This window comes from Ahaetulla prasina, chromosome 1 (genome assembly GCF_028640845.1).
Source record: "Ahaetulla prasina isolate Xishuangbanna chromosome 1, ASM2864084v1, whole genome shotgun sequence".
Lineage (NCBI taxonomy): Eukaryota > Metazoa > Chordata > Lepidosauria > Squamata > Colubridae > Ahaetulla > Ahaetulla prasina.
In genome coordinates this window covers 50,153,381-50,171,939 of record NC_080539.1, presented here as the reverse complement: position 1 = coordinate 50,171,939, position 18,559 = coordinate 50,153,381, and the positions used below count along the sequence as shown (strand labels likewise).

At 39.8% G+C, this 18,559-nt stretch overlaps 1 protein-coding gene across 1 annotated transcript in view; it reads left to right on the top strand.

Annotated features, from left to right (window-relative positions):
• The window catches only part of PRKCE (protein kinase C epsilon), a 355,908-nt gene that overhangs the window by 275,535 nt on the left and 61,814 nt on the right, over nt 1-18,559 (top strand). Inside the window, exons 9-10 of the mRNA XM_058165212.1 lie at nt 2,223-2,434; nt 8,929-9,102. Of these exons, the coding sequence (XP_058021195.1) occupies nt 2,223-2,434; nt 8,929-9,102 (386 nt within the window). The remainder of the gene's footprint in view (nt 1-2,222; nt 2,435-8,928; nt 9,103-18,559) is intronic.

Genomic DNA, 18,559 nt, shown 5'->3' with positions numbered 1-18,559 from the left:
CGTGCTCCTTCCAACCGCAGGGGAGAAAACCCCCGCACTCCGGGCACTCCACTCACGTTTACCGATATTCCTTCCTTCTCCTCCTCAATTCTTCTCCGTTCCTGTTCACCACCAGGCTGCTGCAGTTATAAATCCAATGCCCGGTGTCACGGGCACAGCGGCAAGCGACGACCAAAATAATGGCCGCGGCCTGTGGCCTCCAAACCCCGCCAAGCCTAGGACGCGCCAGCATCGGTCCCCACAGTCCTGTATGTCGGCTGGGAGACCCCTGGCGAGCCGTCCGCGCGGCAGGTGTCCTTTTCGGAACACCTGGCCCCTGAGGGCCTCGGCGGCGGCCGGATTCGGGCGCTGGAGGCAGGAGAAGCCTTCCAGACGTCCGTTGCCGCTGGACACCGGAAGTCGTCTCCGCATTTATCTTAACATTTTGACTAACCTATGTCATTTAAAAATGCAGTTCCACCAGTTCTAATTTAACAGAACATTCAACTTTTAAACAGCATCATGATTTGAATCAGTCAGACTTCAGATAGTCATTCATGTCCTTGTCACTTCACAGTGTGACTGTTGCGGTGCAGACTATATGGGGCGTTCTTGAAGACCCCACCCTCCCCTGAAAGCTTCAATGGTCCAGAACGTAGTGGTGCAAGCCACTATGCCTTATCTCAGCACACTGATCTCTGCTTCTTGAGCTATACCCGTGATGGTGAACCTATGGCACGCATGCCTGAGGTGGCATGCAGAGCCATCTTTCCGGGCATGCGAGCTTTAGTCGAACTCACCTGCAGCTGCACATGAGGGCACGCCCCAGCTGGTGTTTGGGCCTCCGGTGCACATGCGCACAATTCAGGGGACCCAACTGGTTTTCGGGGCTCTCCTGTGCATGTGGGCACATTTGTGCATGCACGTGAGAGTATTTGCATAGAGCACACGCATGGGCAGATGGTTTGATAGTGTGTGCAGCGCAAAGGGGGAGCTCCACAAAATCTGCATGCACGTGCAGATGGTATGGTTGCATGCGCAGTGCACAGGGGTGCATGCAAAAGCCATGCGCATTCTCAGATGATACAGTTGCACATGCAGTGCACGGGGAAGGAGCCACACGTTAGCACAGATAGCCCACATGTGTGCGAAGCACGTATCTGTTCAGCACTCGGTGAGTAAAAGGTTCACCACCACTGAGCTATACTGATTGCCATTGTGCTGCTGGGTGTAATTCAAGGTCCTAGTTATCACTTGCATAGCATCTAGCTATTTTCAGGACTATCTGTCTTCTGATTTCTGCCTGCCTAATATGATCTGGCAAAGTAGGCATATTTCAGATCCTCTCAATTAAGCAGTGTCATTTTTGGGGATCCAGAAAGCATACTTCTTTGTAGCAGTGCCTGGAATGATGTCCCCTTAAGCACTGTATAGCTCCCATGCTGATGAGATTCCAAAAAGTCTTAAAATCTTGTCTGGATCCAACGCTATAACTGTTTTTTAAAACATCCCAATAATTAAAGCATCAATTATTGGGATCTAATAATTAATAAACTCAAACAAGAAAAATCAATGTATGGCAGTGTCTTTTGTGTGTCCACAATGAATGGGGTCAAGAGACAAATATTTGTCACACAACTATTTCTTCTTTTTTATGACGAGTTTAGAGTTTATTTGCAATTAAATTTCAAAATGGCAGAAAATTACCCCACCAGTTGTCAATAATAATAGTCAGAAGACATTTTAGAGCAGGGGTCCCCAACCTTGCTAACTTTAAGACTTGTGGACTTCAACTCCCAGAATTCTTAAATCTTAAAGTTGCCAAGGTTGGAGACCCCTGTTTTAGAGGTACAGGTAGCCCTGGAGCCTCAGTTTATCACAAAAACTGGCAAAACAATCCAATTCTATGTCACATGTTAAGTCTCCAGTGTGCAATGCCAGGGAACCTTTAAGGGCTCTGAACCTCTCAAAGGAATCCTGGAGCAGAGCCAAAATCTGATACGCTGTTCTCTGCTTGAGACGTACATTTTTCCACAAGATTCTTTTGTTTTCTGCCCCCAGACCAATTTAAATTCAGTCGAGAAAGTATGCGTAAAATTGGAAGCCATAACCTCTCATTCTTTGTGACTCAAAAAGCATCTGAAATAATTCATCTGTCTCCAAAATTAATATAAAATCCTGCAGAGGTTTTTTTTAAAATATCTTGCCGGTCAGTACATATTTTTTTTTTTGTCTTCACACAGAAATCAAAGAGCTTGAAAATAACATCAGGAAAGCATTATCATTTGACAATCGGGGAGAAGAACATAGGGGAGCAGCAACAAGCTCAACCGATAGCCAACTTAACACACCCGGGGAGAATGGAGAAAATGGTGACGTCAAAGCTCAGACAAAGCGAATGGGCTTGGAGGAATTCAACTTCATTAAAGTATTAGGAAAAGGCAGCTTTGGAAAGGTGAGCAGCCTAAAAATGCTACTTGGTTCTTTTTGGTCACTTGCCTTATCATTTATTTATTTATTTATTTTGTTTGTCAAACGTGTACAAGAAAGCAGGTATAGGTATAAACATAAACATAAACATAAACAAAGGAAGTAAGTACAGCTAAATGGAGACAGTAAGACAGGAACGGTAGGCGCGCTGGTGCGCTTATGCACGCCCCCTTTACGGACCTCTTAGGAATGGGGTGAGGTCCATAGTAGACAGTTTGAGGTTGAAGCTGTGAAGGTTTGTGGCTGTAACAACAGAGTCGGGTAGATCATTCCAGGCATTGACCACTCTGTTGCTGAAGTCATATTTTCTGCAGTCGAATTTGGAGCAGTTTATCTTGAGTTTGTATTGATTTTTTGCCCATGTATTGTTGTGGTTGAAGCTAAAGAAGTCATTGATAGGTAAGACAAGTAAGACATTGTAGCAGACAATTTTGTGTACTATGCTTAGATCAGACCACCGGCACAGTTCCAGACTGTCCAAGCCCAGAATTTCAAGTCTGGTGGCATAAAGGATTCTATCATGGAGAAGGTGCGCAACTTGGGCGTCCTCCTGGATGAACGGCTGTCCTTTGAAGATCATTTGGCGGCCGTCTCCAGGAGAGCTTTTTACCAGGTCCGCCTGGTTCGCCAGTTGCGCCCCTTTCTAGACCGGGATGCCCTATGCACGGTCACTCATGCTCTCGTGACGTCTCGTCTGGATTACTGCAATGCTCTCTACATGGGGCTCCCCTTGAGGAGCACGTGGAGGCTCCAGTTAGTTCAGAATGCGGCTGCGCGGGTGATAGAGGGAGCCCCTCGTGGCTCCCATGTGACACCTCTCCTGCGCAGACTGCACTGGCTACCTGTGGCCTTCCGGGTGCGCTTCAAGGTTTTGGTAACTATCTTCAAAGCGCTCCATGGCATAGGGCCGGGTTACTTACGGGACCGTCTGCTGCTACCGAATACCTCTCACCGACCCGTGCGCTCTCACAGAGAGGGACTCCTCAGGGTGCTGTCGGCCAGGCAGTGCCGGCTGGCGACACCCAGGGGAAGGGCCTTCTCTGTGGGGGCCCCCACCCTCTGGAACGAACTTCCCCCAGGACTCCGCCAACTTCCTGACCTTCGAACCTTTCGCCGCGAGCTTAAGACACATCTATTTATTTGCGCAGGACTGGACTAGATTTTAAATTCGAATTGGTTTTAATGGGGATTTTATTATTTGTATTGTCATTTTTAATTATTCGGCCATCTGTAATAAGTTTTTTAATGGATGTTTTATTTTGTATTTATATGTATATTTTTATCTGGCTGTGAACCGCCCTGAGTCCCTAGGGAGATAGGGCGGTATAAAAATACGAAAAATAAATAAATAAAAATAAATATCATGATTCCTAAGCTGAAAATATTGCAAGCTTTTCAGGTAGGAAACATGAACGGATGATCTAATGTTACTTTATTGTAAGAATACATTAACAGAACATTGCAAGTCTGAAACTAGAGATATCCTACCATCTCCTTTACAGCTTGAGAAGTTTGGGAGGGTCCCTTCTGAGCCTCTTTCTTCACTTATTATGCTGCTGCAGGCTATGGAGTCTCTTATCTGACTGTTTCTTAGGCAGCATCTCTTCATCCTCTCTCTTAAAGTCTTTCTCATATACCATTACAATTACGGTGCCTATAGAAATACATTCTTTGTCACATGAAATTATGGCCAAGCTGTGCAACTTCGATTCTGCCAAAAACAGCCTTAGAATTAGGGGTGAAATCCATCAGGTTCTGGAGAACCAGTAGCGGAAATTTTGAGTAGTTCAGAGAACTGGCAAATATCCCTGGCTGGCCCCAGAGTGGGGTGGAAATGGAAATTTTACAATATCCTTCCCCCTGGAGTGGGGTGGAAATGGAGATTTTGCAGTATCCTTCCCCTGGAGTGAGGTGGGAATGGAGATTTTGCAGTATCCTTCCCCTGCAATGCCCACCAAGCCACGCCCACAGAACCGGTAGTAAAAGAATTTGAATTTCACCACTGCTTAGAATAGTATATTAAGAAAGAGCCACTTTAAAAAGGTTTTATAAAAAAGCAGTGAGCAGAAGACCAAACTAAATTATATAAATTATTACTCATTTTAATTAGTTTGGTTATTTTATTATTGTACTTTAATACATACATTCACATTCACAAGCAATCCCTTCCCATTGTATTCCAGTTGATTTCCAGGTTTAAAATTACCATGTGAGTAAAAACCCACAGATTCTCCCAGAATTAGATATTATTTATTAGATGTCTAAGTAATATACAATAGATTACAAAAAAAATAGTTGGAAGTAAGAGAATTCATTTTACAGTAGTTAAGTCCCTGCCTGAATAAATGAGGGATTCTAGTCTATGTTCTAGATAGGGAAGCTCTTGAATTCATGTGAGCAGCAGGGTGAGGTTACATAGGGCTCAACTCTCCTTTATATTCTTCAGTTTCTACATGAAACCTCTGGGAGATGTCAATTGTAAGTTCAGGATGAGATCCTACCAATAGGCCAATTAGATTCAATAATATCCTGGCATCCCAGGCTGAGCAACAGCTGATGTGGAAGTCTTGAGGAAGCATCTGAAACAGTGATGTGGATGAGGTGAAACAACATTCAGATTAAATCTTACCAAGATGGTCTTGCTAGTAAATATCTGGTACTTCATAATATAAATGTGGTCCTGCTAGTTACTCTGGACAGTGTTGTACTTTCCCAGTAGAAGGGCCAGGATGCTCTGGCATTAATAATGCATGTCCAGATCACAATGTGATTAGTCTACTACAGTGCACTCTATTGGGATGATCGTTGGACATGATCCAGAAGCTACAAATAGTATAATAGTTAATACTTCTCTATGTGGAATAATGTTAACATCAGTGTGTTAGTTGGTATTAGACTTCTGGGGCCAGTTCAAAGTGCTTTTATTTCCTTCAAAGCTCAGCAGAAACATATATCATGGATCATGTTATCACTATTGAATTGGCTTGTCCAATTTGTTCACTTAGAGAAAGGCTGTTAAAAGTCCCCACACTCTGCATTAAATGAGGATAAGACAAACTTTGTGGTGGCCCCCATCGTTCAGAACCTTCTCCTCCCAGAGGTAGATGAGGCCTCAACTTTGCTGATATTCTACAATCAGTTAAATCAATTTTATTCTATAAATCTCATTCATTGCTATACGTCATTGGCCTTAATTTATGTTCTGGTTTTTATTCCTACATTATTTTTTCCTTGTTTGCTTTTGCTTTTTGCTCTTAAAGTATATTGCCCATAACTCTAGTGATTTAAATATAAATACTTTTTAAAATACCGTAGAATAGAAAAGAAAAAATGACTGGAAAGAAGACTCCAATAGGATGACAAGAAAGGCTAAATGCATGCCTGAAAGATTATAGAAAATTCATAGCACTCTATATCTTACCCTGCATTGATAGTATTTGTTTCCATGATTTTGGGATCTGGAGGTACCTTGAGGAGTCATTTGCAAAGTCCTCACCAGGAGACTTATCTCTGCCATTGTATGAATCTTACAAATAAATTGCAATTTGACTTTGGTTTCTCCAGTCACTTATGACACTGCTTGTTAAATTTTCCCATCCCACCTAAACTTGCTGACCCATTAAGTAGTGTCAGATCTAAGCTGGTAGGTACAATGGATCTTGTCAAATCATCTCCTTCATTTCCTTCAAGGCAGATAATGCTGACTTGTGAACTAGTTTGAATCAATGGATAATGTAGGTAATTGTTTCTCAACTGATGCCTTCTAGGCATGAAGATTTGCAACTTCCAGAATTTCTGACCTTGCATAAAACCATAAGCCAATATATCTTCAGGAGAGTAATTTGACAAAAGTTGATGTTGGAGATGTAGTTACAGAAAACCAAGCTCTACGTTCTGTTCACATGACTTTGTACACATGACAATCTGTTGTTTTATTATTCTTATAAAAGAATATGTTGCCATCTATGTACAGAAAAGAACTATAGCAAGAATGGATAACAGTAAATTTTTACAAGTCCTGTGGCAGAAATGTTTGTCATTTCAAAGTCTGATTTTTTTAAAAAAAAAAATGTCAGTATTATATTGTGAGTTGTATACATATCTACTTATTGAAGTGCTCAATTATGTTTGTCAAGGAGCCTAACTGTAAAAAGTGTTCTGTCAGGTGATTGTCATTTCTTCACTGCGTAGATGTTTCCTGTTTTGCTTTTTCTGATCCTGGAAATTTTTTGCTTATTTTTTCTGCTTGCCAGCTATGCGAACTTAACATGACATTTACATATTAGACTGTATTTATTCTGGCTCCAATCACTACACCCTATAAAAGGGTTACAAAATAGTGACAAAAGTAATGACAAATCTCACTTTCTATAATTATAGAAAGTAGAGCTGGTTTCTTCAGCTTTATGCAAGGTAATCAGGGATACCTACAATTCTAAAGGTCGTGGACATGTGCTAAACATCTTCACTGGGGCCAATATATTCACTAAAGAAGACCTGTGTTATTAAAAAAAGAGATCCAACTTTCCCATGATTCCCTCACGTGTGTGAGGGTACATTCTTTGAACATTCCCCAGGTTCACTTCCTTTATATGTTTCTATCTGCAGCTTGGAGGCTTCCCTGCAACTGCTGGTTAGGAAGTATGGTATTTCTAGTCAAACTAGAAAACAGTGGATTGGGGAAAGCTGCTTCCTGATCTAGTACTGTATTGCAACCATAGGTGTATCTGGACAATACTGCAATGTTCTTTAGGGTAAGAATATATATGGATGTATATATAATGTATATATGTAAGAACATGGATATAGCATATTGCAGTACTAGAACAAGCAGCTTTCTCCAATCCACTATTAGGTGTATAATTTTGCTAAATCTTGAACCTGGCTCTCATCTGCAGCAAAAAACTATGTCTATAGAATAGAAGAATAGAATATAATTTTTATTGGCCAAGTGTGCTTGGACACACAAGGAATTTATCTCGGTGCATATGCTCTCAGTGTACATAAAAGAATTCAGTGTTCATCAAGAATTCTAAGGTATAACACCTATCTATATTGAATCTAAGGTACAATACCTATCTATATTGAATCTATATTGAATGTAGATTGGTTCTGCCTTTCAATGTCTTTAGTGATCTCATTTGTTACTAAATACTGATATATTTTAACTACATAATTAATTAAAGAACATTATTTATGCATGTCCAATACATTTATTTGGAATTGCTTTGTGTTGATGTGACCGTGGGATTTAGATCAACTACTAGACTATCTGTGAAGTCATCACACAATGACTTTGCAGAACTCTACAGTGGTCTATTCGGTTTATCTAGCTAATACCTAGTTTGATTATTCCAGTTAAAATTGCATTCAGAGACTGAGTTTTGTGGTGCAAGGAATATGCAAACTCTTTGACTGAAACTTACTGAGGAAATTCACATCACGCCCTATCCATTCTAGGGTTAGTTCATGAACAAGTGGATAAGGATCATGCATTATGTGCCTTTATTTACTTGGGTAGGTACATCTAATGGAACTGAAACCAGAAATTTATTAGTCAGGTTCAAAGTAGTATTGTTGTGTCTATCCTTGCCAGAGATCCTGAATAACAAATATTTATATGTGTACCCCTGTCTCCTTTCCCTGCTGGCTTATAAGAAGTAGCCACTAAAGAGATAGATAGATGATAGATAGATAGATAGATAGATAGATAGATAGATAGATAGATAGATAGATAGATAGATAAATAGATAGATTTCCCCAAAATAAGACATCCCCTGATAATAATCAGGCTTTTGAGCGCATGGCCAAGCGCTTATTTCAGGGTTCAAAAAAATATAAGACAGGATCTTATTTTCAGGGAAACACAGTAGATAGATAGAGAGTGTCACCTTCCCTTACAGTTGCTCAAAATTAGGCTTTTGGAGTACTCTATTTATATTTAAGAATAATGCATTAATAGCAATAGAAATTTTCTACTCTGAGTGTGTGAAAGGGCATATTGATCTTGATTACAAATGTACTCTCATCGATAACAGCTGTCCAGAAGTTGTTGGAAACATGTGAAAAATTTATTCATGGTTCATCAAACACAAGAATTTCTGCATATCTTCAGTTATAAAAGTACCCTGACAATAAATGGGTTTACTTGCTCACACAGATACTAAACTTCACAACAAGTACTGAATTTGGCTCTATATCTTTCATGAAAAGCTGATTTTTCAATTGGATATGACATTGCTTACCTTTTTATACTGAGTTCATGGATCTAAATCAAACTATATCTTGAATTGTTAAGTGATATGTACAGATTTGTCTTGGACAGACAGATTTTGAAGATAGGACCTTTGTAAAATATTTTGCTTCAAGGTGCTTGTGATGGTTTATTTCCCCCCAGTTGTTATTAGTGTAACAAGTGTGCAATTTATTTTATAAATGAGATGTTGTCCTTGATCCTAGGTCATGCTGGCAGAACTCAAAGGTAAAGATGAAGTATATGCTGTGAAAGTCTTAAAGAAAGATGTCATTCTTCAAGATGATGATGTGGACTGTACAATGACAGAAAAACGGATTCTAGCATTAGCACGAAAGCATCCTTATTTAACACAGCTCTACTGCTGCTTCCAGACCAAGGTAAACTATCTAGATCTATCCTGTGCCTAACTATGGTAAAGGAATTTGAAGTCTCCTGCGAGCTGGATGATACTCACCGCCTGGATGGTCATACAATTAATAATTTAATAATGCCTTAACATTTGCAGTTTTCAAATTATTTTGGAGGAGGTGGGTTAAATGTCTGGAAAGGTGAAAATATTTGAAATGAAAATATTTTAAATGATATCTTTGAAATATATAATTAAATGCAAAGTTGCATTCTCATTTTAAGCAGAGAAATGCAATGGAACAGAATAGAATAGAATTTTTTATTGGCCAAGTGTGATTGAACACACAAGGAATTTGTCTTGGTGCATATGCTCTCAGTGTACATAAAAGAAAAGATACCTTCATCAAAGTACAACACTTACAACACTTAATGATAGTCATAGGGTACAAATAAGCAATCAGGAAACAATCAATATCAATATAAATCATAAGGATACAAGCAACAAAGTTACAGTCATAAGTGGAAGGAGATGGGTGATGGAATGATGAGAAGATTAATAGTAGTGCAGACTTAGTAACTAGTTTGATGGTGTTGAGGGAATTATTTGTTTAGCAGAGTGATGGTGTTTGGGAAGAAACTTTTCTTGTGTCTAGTTATTCTGATGTGCAGTGCTCTATAGCATCATTTTGAGGGTAGGAGTTGAAACAGTTTATGTCCAGGATGTGAGGGTCTGTAAATATTTTCACAGCCCTCTTTTTGACTCGTGCAGTATACAGTATTCAATGGAATGGTAGGTTTTTTTTAAATTATTATTTGCATTTATATCCCGCCCTTCTCCAAAGACTCAGGGCGGCTTACACTATGTTAAGCAATAGTCTTCATCCATTTGTATATTATATACAAAGTCAACTTATTGCCCCCAACAATCTGGGTCCTCATTTTACCTACCTTATAAAGGATGGAAGGCTGAGTCAACCTTGGGCCTGGTGGGACTTTAACCTGCAGTAATTGCAAGCAGCTGTGTTAATAACAGACTGTCTTAGCAGTCTGAGCCACCAGAGGCACCAGAGGTTTTGTGTATGTTGCCTGAATCTTGAGTGTCTGTCTCACATTTGATGGCAATATGGATTGGTGGAAGACCAATTCATCCATTCGCAGAGTGGGATTGATTCCTAAGGTTCTCCCAAAGTTGTGTTTTGCTGAAGGTTGCTTTGTTTTGTGAAATTTTAAGTACAACTTTCTTTGTTGGGTTTTCCTGCACATAGATATTGAAAACTCATTTTCTAAACCATATTTATAAAACTATTTCAGTTTTTTCACAATCTACCACCTAATTCTGTACTGTAAATGCCTTTAAAAATGAATTTACTTCAAACAGATTTTAATATAAAAATAAATATGTTGTATTGCACCTGAAATGCCAGAAGGTGGCACTAAAGATATAAAAAGGAGAATTCTTTGCCAGTTCTATTGTTTCTCTTTTTGAATTTGTTATATAACTTCATCGGAATATTGATAAGTATGGCATTCTAAGCAAATTAAACTTCTGAACTTTCAGAATAAACAAAATGTGTGATTTTTATGATATGGGCTGGCAAAATATTACTTTAATGCCCTGGTGCAAGCAAGCATTCCAACCTGCTTTATCTTGGATGTAAATTTGAGTGTTCTACTTCTAGGAAATTTCAGGTGACATGGGTCTAATATTAAACATCTGAAAACTCTTGTATTTGAAAAAAAATTAAACCTGGCTAGGGTAATGTTTTTTTTTAATATATATATATATATATATTGTCACAGAGATCCACAATAGGTTAGTGTCCACCAAATGGGTGGGATCTAAATTATTCAGTTCTCCGCCCCCCTGGTCTTATAATGTGTTTCAGGTTTTTATGACTGGATATGTGTTTGGTGAAAATGGCTTTAAAAAAAATCAGACTTGTTGCCATAACATTTTGCTATATTTTGGATATGCTTGAGCAGATTAGAGGGGGACCATGAATTCCCTGCTATCATTTTAAGACTGGGCAAATTTGGGGAAAGAATACTAAGAGGTTTGATGAGGATGTGGGAATAAAAATGTGAACGTACACATTTTATTTTTATAAAGATTCATTAGAATAGGTTTTAAAAGCTTCCAGATTAAAATAATATTAGTAATATAAACAGTTATATTGATTTTTTTTTCCTGATTGTCAAGTCTCAACGCCTGGAAAAATGAGAATAGCTGCAATTTCTGGATTTCTGTTGTCTTTCATTTTAGATTCCCTTCTAAATTTTTGGTGTGAAATGCTTTATTTTTAACTTCAGGCAAAATAATGTCACAGGAACATGTATGGAATTGAGTGCTGTGCCAAGCATAGTGAAATTTCTATTACTAAGCTTATTGTGGAAAGAATTGCTTAATCAGAATGTTTGAAATTTGCCTTTCAGATTTTGAAATCTACATATCTCATTTGTAGAAGATGCAATAATATTCCTCAGAAAAGCATAATACTTATTAGTTTATATAGCTGCATGAGTCTTTCTGATGTTTCACATATGTGAACTACAGATCAATATTCTGCAATACCTACAGTTTTGGGATATTGTGGTTTGGTTGTCTAGTGCAGGGGTCTCCAACCTTGGCAACTTTAAGACTTGTGGACTTCAACTCCCAGAATCCCTCAGCCAGCAAAGCTGGCTGATGAATTCTGGAAGTTGAAGTCCACAAGTCTTAAAGCTGCCAAGTTTGGAGACCCCTGGTCTAATGAAAGAATGATTGGTGTCCTGTTTGAATTGGAAGCGTTCCAAATCCCAGTCCTAACTATTATAGTACACAATTAAAACCAGGAGTAGAGTAGGCTTAGAAGGTCTCAGGCTAACCTCTGGAACGATCTTCCCCCAGGACTTCGTCAACTTCCTGACCTTCGGACCTTCCGCCGCGAGCTTATGACACATCTATTCATTTGCGCAGGACTGGACTAGGGTTTTAAATTTTTAAATGATTAAATTTTAGCTTGGGTTTTAAATTGGGTTTTATTATTTATATCTTATTTTAAATATTTGGCCTTTATAATAAGTTTTTTAGTTGAATGTTTTTATTCTGTACATTTGTGTGTTTTTATATAGCTGTACACCGCCCTGAGTCCTTAGGGAGATAGGGCGGTATAGAAATACGAATAAATAAATAAATAAATAAATAATGCTAAGGAAGTGGAGACATGCCACTTTTTTTTTTCTCAAGGGTGGAATTGTCTTTATTCCCTTATATTTTTAATAACAGTTCACAGTACATTTGCTTTAACAATATTAATCTAGCTGCAGGTCCCAGACTGTAGGATGTTCTTTTTTCTTTTCGAAATGATAGACAACAGTGATGCTAATTTCAGCCATGTGATTAGGAAGTCCCAGAAGTGTGAGATGGATTAGGGGCCTTAAGATGCCCACCATGCACTAACAGTAGCTAATAAAAATACTGCTCTTGCAGAGCAAAAATGGCAGGTTGAAGACAGCTCCACGAAAAGCTGTTGTCATCTCTGGTGACCTTTAAAGGACTTTTGCTGACACTGGGACTGAAATGACGAGGCTTTAAGGATTTGTTTATACATTAAGAGATGGGATATGGGAAAAAGAGATCATTCGCTGTATTTTAAGAGATGTTACTAAAATTGTTTATATGTTGTGATGAAGGGGAAAATCATTTCCCCAAGTAAAGCATTTGATAAAGTAGACCATAACCTACTACTAAAAGTAAAGCATTTGATAAAGTAGACCATAACCTACTACTAGATAAAGTAGAAAAATGTGGGTTAGACAGCACCACTACCAGATGGATTCGTAACTGGCTGACCAACCGCACTCAACGTGTAGTCCTCAACGGAACTACATCCACATGGAGGGAAATATGCAGTGGGGTACCCCAATGTTTTAGGCCCAGTACCCTTCAACATCTTCATCAATTACTTGGATGAGGGGATAGATGGGGAACTCATCAAATTTGCAGATGACACCAAGCTAGCAGGAATAGCCAACACTCCAGAAGATAGGCTCAAGTTACAGAAAGATCTTGACAGACTTGAACATTGGGCGCTATCTAACAAAATGAAATTCAACAGTGAAAAAAGTAAGGTTCTACATTTAGGCAAAAAAACCAAAATGCACCGGTACCGTATATGTGGCACCTTGCTCAAAAGTAGTACCTGTGAGAGGGATCTTGGAGTCCTAGTGGATAACCATTTAGATATGAGCCAGTAGTGTGCAGCAGCTGCTAAAAAAGCCAACACAGTTCTGGGCTGCATAAACAGAGGGATAGAATCAAGATCACGTGAAGTGTTAGTGCCACTTTATAATGCCTTGGTAAGGCCACACTTGGAATATTGCATCCAGTTTTGGTCGCCACGATGTAAAAAAGATGTTGAGACTCTAGAAAGAGTGCAGAGAAGAGCAACAACGATGATTAGGGGACTGGAGGCTAAAACATATGAAGAACGGTTGCAGGAACTGGGTATGTCTAGTTTAATAAAAAGAAGGACTAGGGGAGACATGATAGCTGTGTTCCAATATCTCAGGGGTTGCCACAAAGAAGAGGGAGTCGGGCTGTTCTCCAAAGCACCTGAGGGCAGAACAAGAATCAATGGGTGGAAACTGATCAAAGAAAGAAGCAACTTAGAACTAAGGAGAAATTTCCTGACAGTTAAAACAATTAATAATTAATGACTGAGATGGTGTAGGGTTTCCTGCCTGGGCAGGGGGTTGGACTAGAAGGCCTCCAAGATCCCTTCCAACTCCTAAAAAAATAAAAATAGGGGTCAATACCAACATTGGTGTCTGGCATTCTAGGCAAAAGCCATAGACTGAAATTTCAAGGATTAGTGCTGAAGTTTGCTTTAAACACTCTTTCATTAAAACAAACTGATGATGTTACTTGGTTTGGTTAATGAAATGTCTACAAGAAAACAACCAAGCTCGGAGAGCACCAAGGATCCATCCCCCTTAAAACAAACAAACAAAAATAATAGTCTTAGCAGATCTAGGTCGAACCTGGCTAGGAAAAAAGGGAGCCAAGATACGCGGCAAAATACGGCAAAACTTAGCTTTATTCCCCACAAAAAGGCCGGAGCCTGTCCCTTGCAAAGTCAGTGCTGGGAGCATCTGCCTCCCAGCACGCTTTAATGTCCCTGGACCCCACCTCTTGACCATCCAGCCGACTACACCCACCGGGAACCACCATCTGGCAGCTGGTGCTTGTTCGACCATCACGATAGCTGCCTGGCCCATCCAGTTGCAACAGTCATCCTCACTGCCTGGAACGATCTGCCACGTGACACGTAGCTGCTGTGGAAGGCTGCTGGGACCGATCAGATGGATGGCACAGGTCCAGCGGAGAACACCTCAGCTGTTTGGTGCTGCTGGAAGTTGGGCCGCTGCCACCACCACACTTCCTCCTCGCTGGTTGCTCCTGTTTCTCCCACTGCATCCTCTCCCAGGTATGGCGAGCCCTGGGTCGGGGCTCGATAGGCAGCTCCCCCTACCAGGGGTCCGCCTGGAGACAGGAGACAGAGGTTATCTGTCTATGTTAGACATGTTATGTTATGTTATGTTAAGTAGATATGTTGGACATGGCACTATGACATGAATTCCCCCCTCCCCCGGGTTTGTGGGGATGCTGTTGGTGGAACTGCCGCAGCATTCACACAGCCCTCACATCTCACTCTGCTACCCACGACACCTCATAAGGCCTATATTAAACTGAGAAGACATTCCTGAAGATAAAGATTGTTCCAGCATATGACACTTGGTTCAAGTCAAAGTAATCTAAGAAAAAAAAATGAAATAGGCCTGGTGTTTAGTGAATGACAAGGGAACTACTCATAAGCACATTTGAACCTCTATTAGGGATATCATATTTACATTAGCATTTCTCTCTCCTTCCCAAAAGGCTGTGTGACCATCAGCACTTCAGTTACAGCATTCATTCTGGAAGAGTGACAAGCTCCATTACTGCCCCACCTCTAATATTTATTGTATCTTTCAACAGGAATGTGAACATTTGCTTATTTTACAAATAATTTCTTAATGAGCACAGCTCTCATTCTCAGTCCAACAAGCCAATTTGTCAGGTCAAAATTCTCTATGTCAGGGCAATGTGTTTTCCAGAGCTTTTCAAAATTCTCGATCTTGCGCATGAGGAACAGAAAGAAGGGACAGTGAGTTCACCACAGCAATTGTATCAAAAAGTATATTTTATTTTGTCTTTGTGGTTTATTTTTTATTGTAAGTGGTATCAACAGCAAATATACTTTTGTCAACTTTGGCTACCATTTCACCACCTCTAGAACAGGGGTCTCCAACCTTGGTCCCTTTAAGACTTGTGGACTTCAACTCCCAGAGTTCCGCAGCCAGCTTTGCTTTGCTGACTGAGGGATTCTGGGAGTTGAAGTCCCCAAGTCTTAAAGGGACCAAGGTTGGAGACCCCTGCTCTAGAATGCTGCAGAGATATGGTCATCTTGGAGCATTTTGGAGAGAAGGGAAATAAACCAATTCAGTATCATCTAAGACAGGGGTGTCCAAACTTGGTCCCTTTAAGACTTGTGGACTTCAACTCCCAGAGTCCCTCAGCCAGCAAAGCTGGCTGAGGAACTCTGGGAATTGAAGTCCACAAGTCTTAAAGGGACCAAGTTTGACACCCTGATCTAAGACCTCAAATAGAAAATTTAGAGAACTTTGTTCAAAATAGCTCCTCCCCCATAAAGTTCAGTGAGTATCACAGACTTTCTAACAACAATGTCTTGGTGGAAGGCAGTGATTAGTCTCTCTCCTAAAATTGTGAAACATTCAAATAAATATTTTATTGGGCATTTTGGAAAAAATTAAAATCATGGGTTGTAACTAAGAGAGTAAAAAATCCACCCAAATGAATTCTGCCACAAAATCCATTCTCTCTATTCTCAGAGAAGAGAATATTTGTAGTTCAGGTGTGAACTGTAGGGTTTCTGATGTTCTCTGAGATTGCTTGTTTTCTTGCAGACATTTCATTACCCAACTCTGGTGGCTCAGCAGACTAAGTCTGTCTGTTATTATTAACACAGCTGCTTGCAATTACTGCAAGTCCAAGTCCCACCAGGCCCAAGGTCGACTCAGCCTTCCATCCTTTATAACAGGGGTGTCCAAACCTGGTCCCTTTAAGACTTGTGGACTACAACTCCCAGAGTTCCTCAGCCAGCTTTGCTGGCTGAGGGACTCTGGGAGTTGAAGTCCACAAGTCTTAAAGGGACCAAGGTTGAGACCCTGCTCTAGAATGCTGCAGAGATATGGTCATCTTGGAGCATTTTGGAGAGAAGGAAATAAACCAATTCAGTATCATCTAAGACAGGGTGTCAAACTTGGTCCTTTAAGACTTGTGGACTTCAATTCCCAGAGTTCTCAGCCAGCTTTGCAAAGCTGGCTGAGGAACTCTGGGAATTGAAGTCCACAAGTCTTAAAGGGACCAAGTTTGGACACCCCTGATCTAAGACCTCAAATAGAAAATTTAGAGAACTTTGTTCAAAATAGCTCCTCCCCCATAAAGTTCAGTGAGTATCACAGACTTTCTAACAACAATGTCTTGGTGGAAGGCAGTGATTAGTCTCTCTCCTAAAATTGTGAAACATTCAAATAAATATTTTATTGGGCATTTTGGAAAAAATTAAAATCATGGGTTGTAACTAAGAAAGTAAAAAATCCACCGAAATGAATTCTGCCACAAAATCCATTCTCTCTATTCTCAGAGAAGAGAATATTTGTAGTTCAGGTGTGAACTGTAGGGTTTCTGATGTTCTCTGAGATTGCTTGTTTTCCTGCAGACATTTCATTACCGAACTCTGGTGGCTCAGCAGACTAAGTCTGTCTGTTATTATTAACACAGCTGCTTGCAATTACTGCAGGTTCAAGCCCCACCAGGCCCAAGGTCGACTCAGCCTTCCATCCTTTATAACAGGGGTGTCCAAACCTGGTCCCTTTAAGACTTGTGGACTTCAACTCCCAGAGTTCCTCAGCCAGCTTTGCTGGCTGAGGGACTCTGGGAGTTGAAGTCCACAAGTCTTAAAGGGACCAAGTTTGGACACCCTTGCTTTATAAGGTAGGTAAAATGAGGACCCAGATTGTTGGGGGCAATAAAGTTGACTTTGTATATAATATACAAATGGATGAAGACTATTGCTTAACACAGTGTAAGCCGCCCTGAGTCTTCGGAGAAGGACGGGATATAAATTAAAAAAACAACAACCAACCAACTAAGTAACATTTTTAGTTCTAGAAGGAGTGGAATTTTCTCACTGTTTATATTCAGTGGCTTGCCTTGTCAGTGTTGATGGGAGTGCTGTTTTCTTGTCGCTGGTTCCTTGATTAGAATGTTGCTAACTGTTTTATTGTTTGTATATAAACAGCATTGGATAATGAAATGTCTGCAAAAAAACAACCAAGCTGAGAAGAGAAGCTTGGGTAGTTTATAAATATATAAAATATATACAAAATCTGTACATAGAAAAAGTTCTGACAAAAAAATAGGTGTTGAAGAGAGACAGATGGACAGGATGGTAGGGCCAAAATAGTTTTTCAAAAGTGACAATGTTAATAAATATAGGATAAAATGGATACTATGTAGACACCTTATAGCACTACAAATTACTTTAATCTCAAATGAGTGTGTTCATCTCATTATGCCAAACGGATTATTTTCTCCTAAGAAAATCTTCTCTGGAGTTGCAGTTATATTTAGACCCTATTGACAAACTATGCTATAACAATTTTCCAGTCACCAATCTGTACAGACAGCAGTTTAAGTTTCTCGTGTAATTATTGGCCAGAGGGCCAAGATGTGTCATTTGTGATTTAGAGTGAAAATTAACTTGACTGGCTAGCTGGTCGTATATTTGTCTGGGGCTAATCAATGGCTTGTAATCCGTTTTATCCAACCATCTATTGTGTAGGTTGCTAGGCAGCTAAACCTGTTGTGAAGATTTTGTTATATGGATGTAATCCACTTAAAGTGCATTTACATTGTCTGATAGTCCTGCCATGCGTCATGTAAGACCCTTGTCAAGGCTCTATTTCATGTTCTGTACCACAGTGAGGATCATTTAGGATTGCCCCATATCACTATAGTATAATGAATTTCTTTGGGATATTTCTATTTAAGCTCACAAATACCCCTTGGTTTGTTTGGTTTTTTTTAAAGAAAATACCTAAAAAGTTTTAGGGAAATAATTTTAGGATGTGACTAAATAATGGCTGATGCATGACAATGAAGGCTGGGGAAATTTTAATTGTGTTCATAATAGAATACTACTGCCACCAGAGTTTCTATAATGTTAATATGAAATACAGCTTGTGTTCTTTCTTGTAAGGTGAAGTCCATTCAAGGATGTCTCAAATATGCATGGCATAAATAATAGTGCTGGCATCTATGCTACTGGTGAGATAGGCTTCAATGCTTTCTGAGGAAGTTGTTGGTACGATTCACATGAT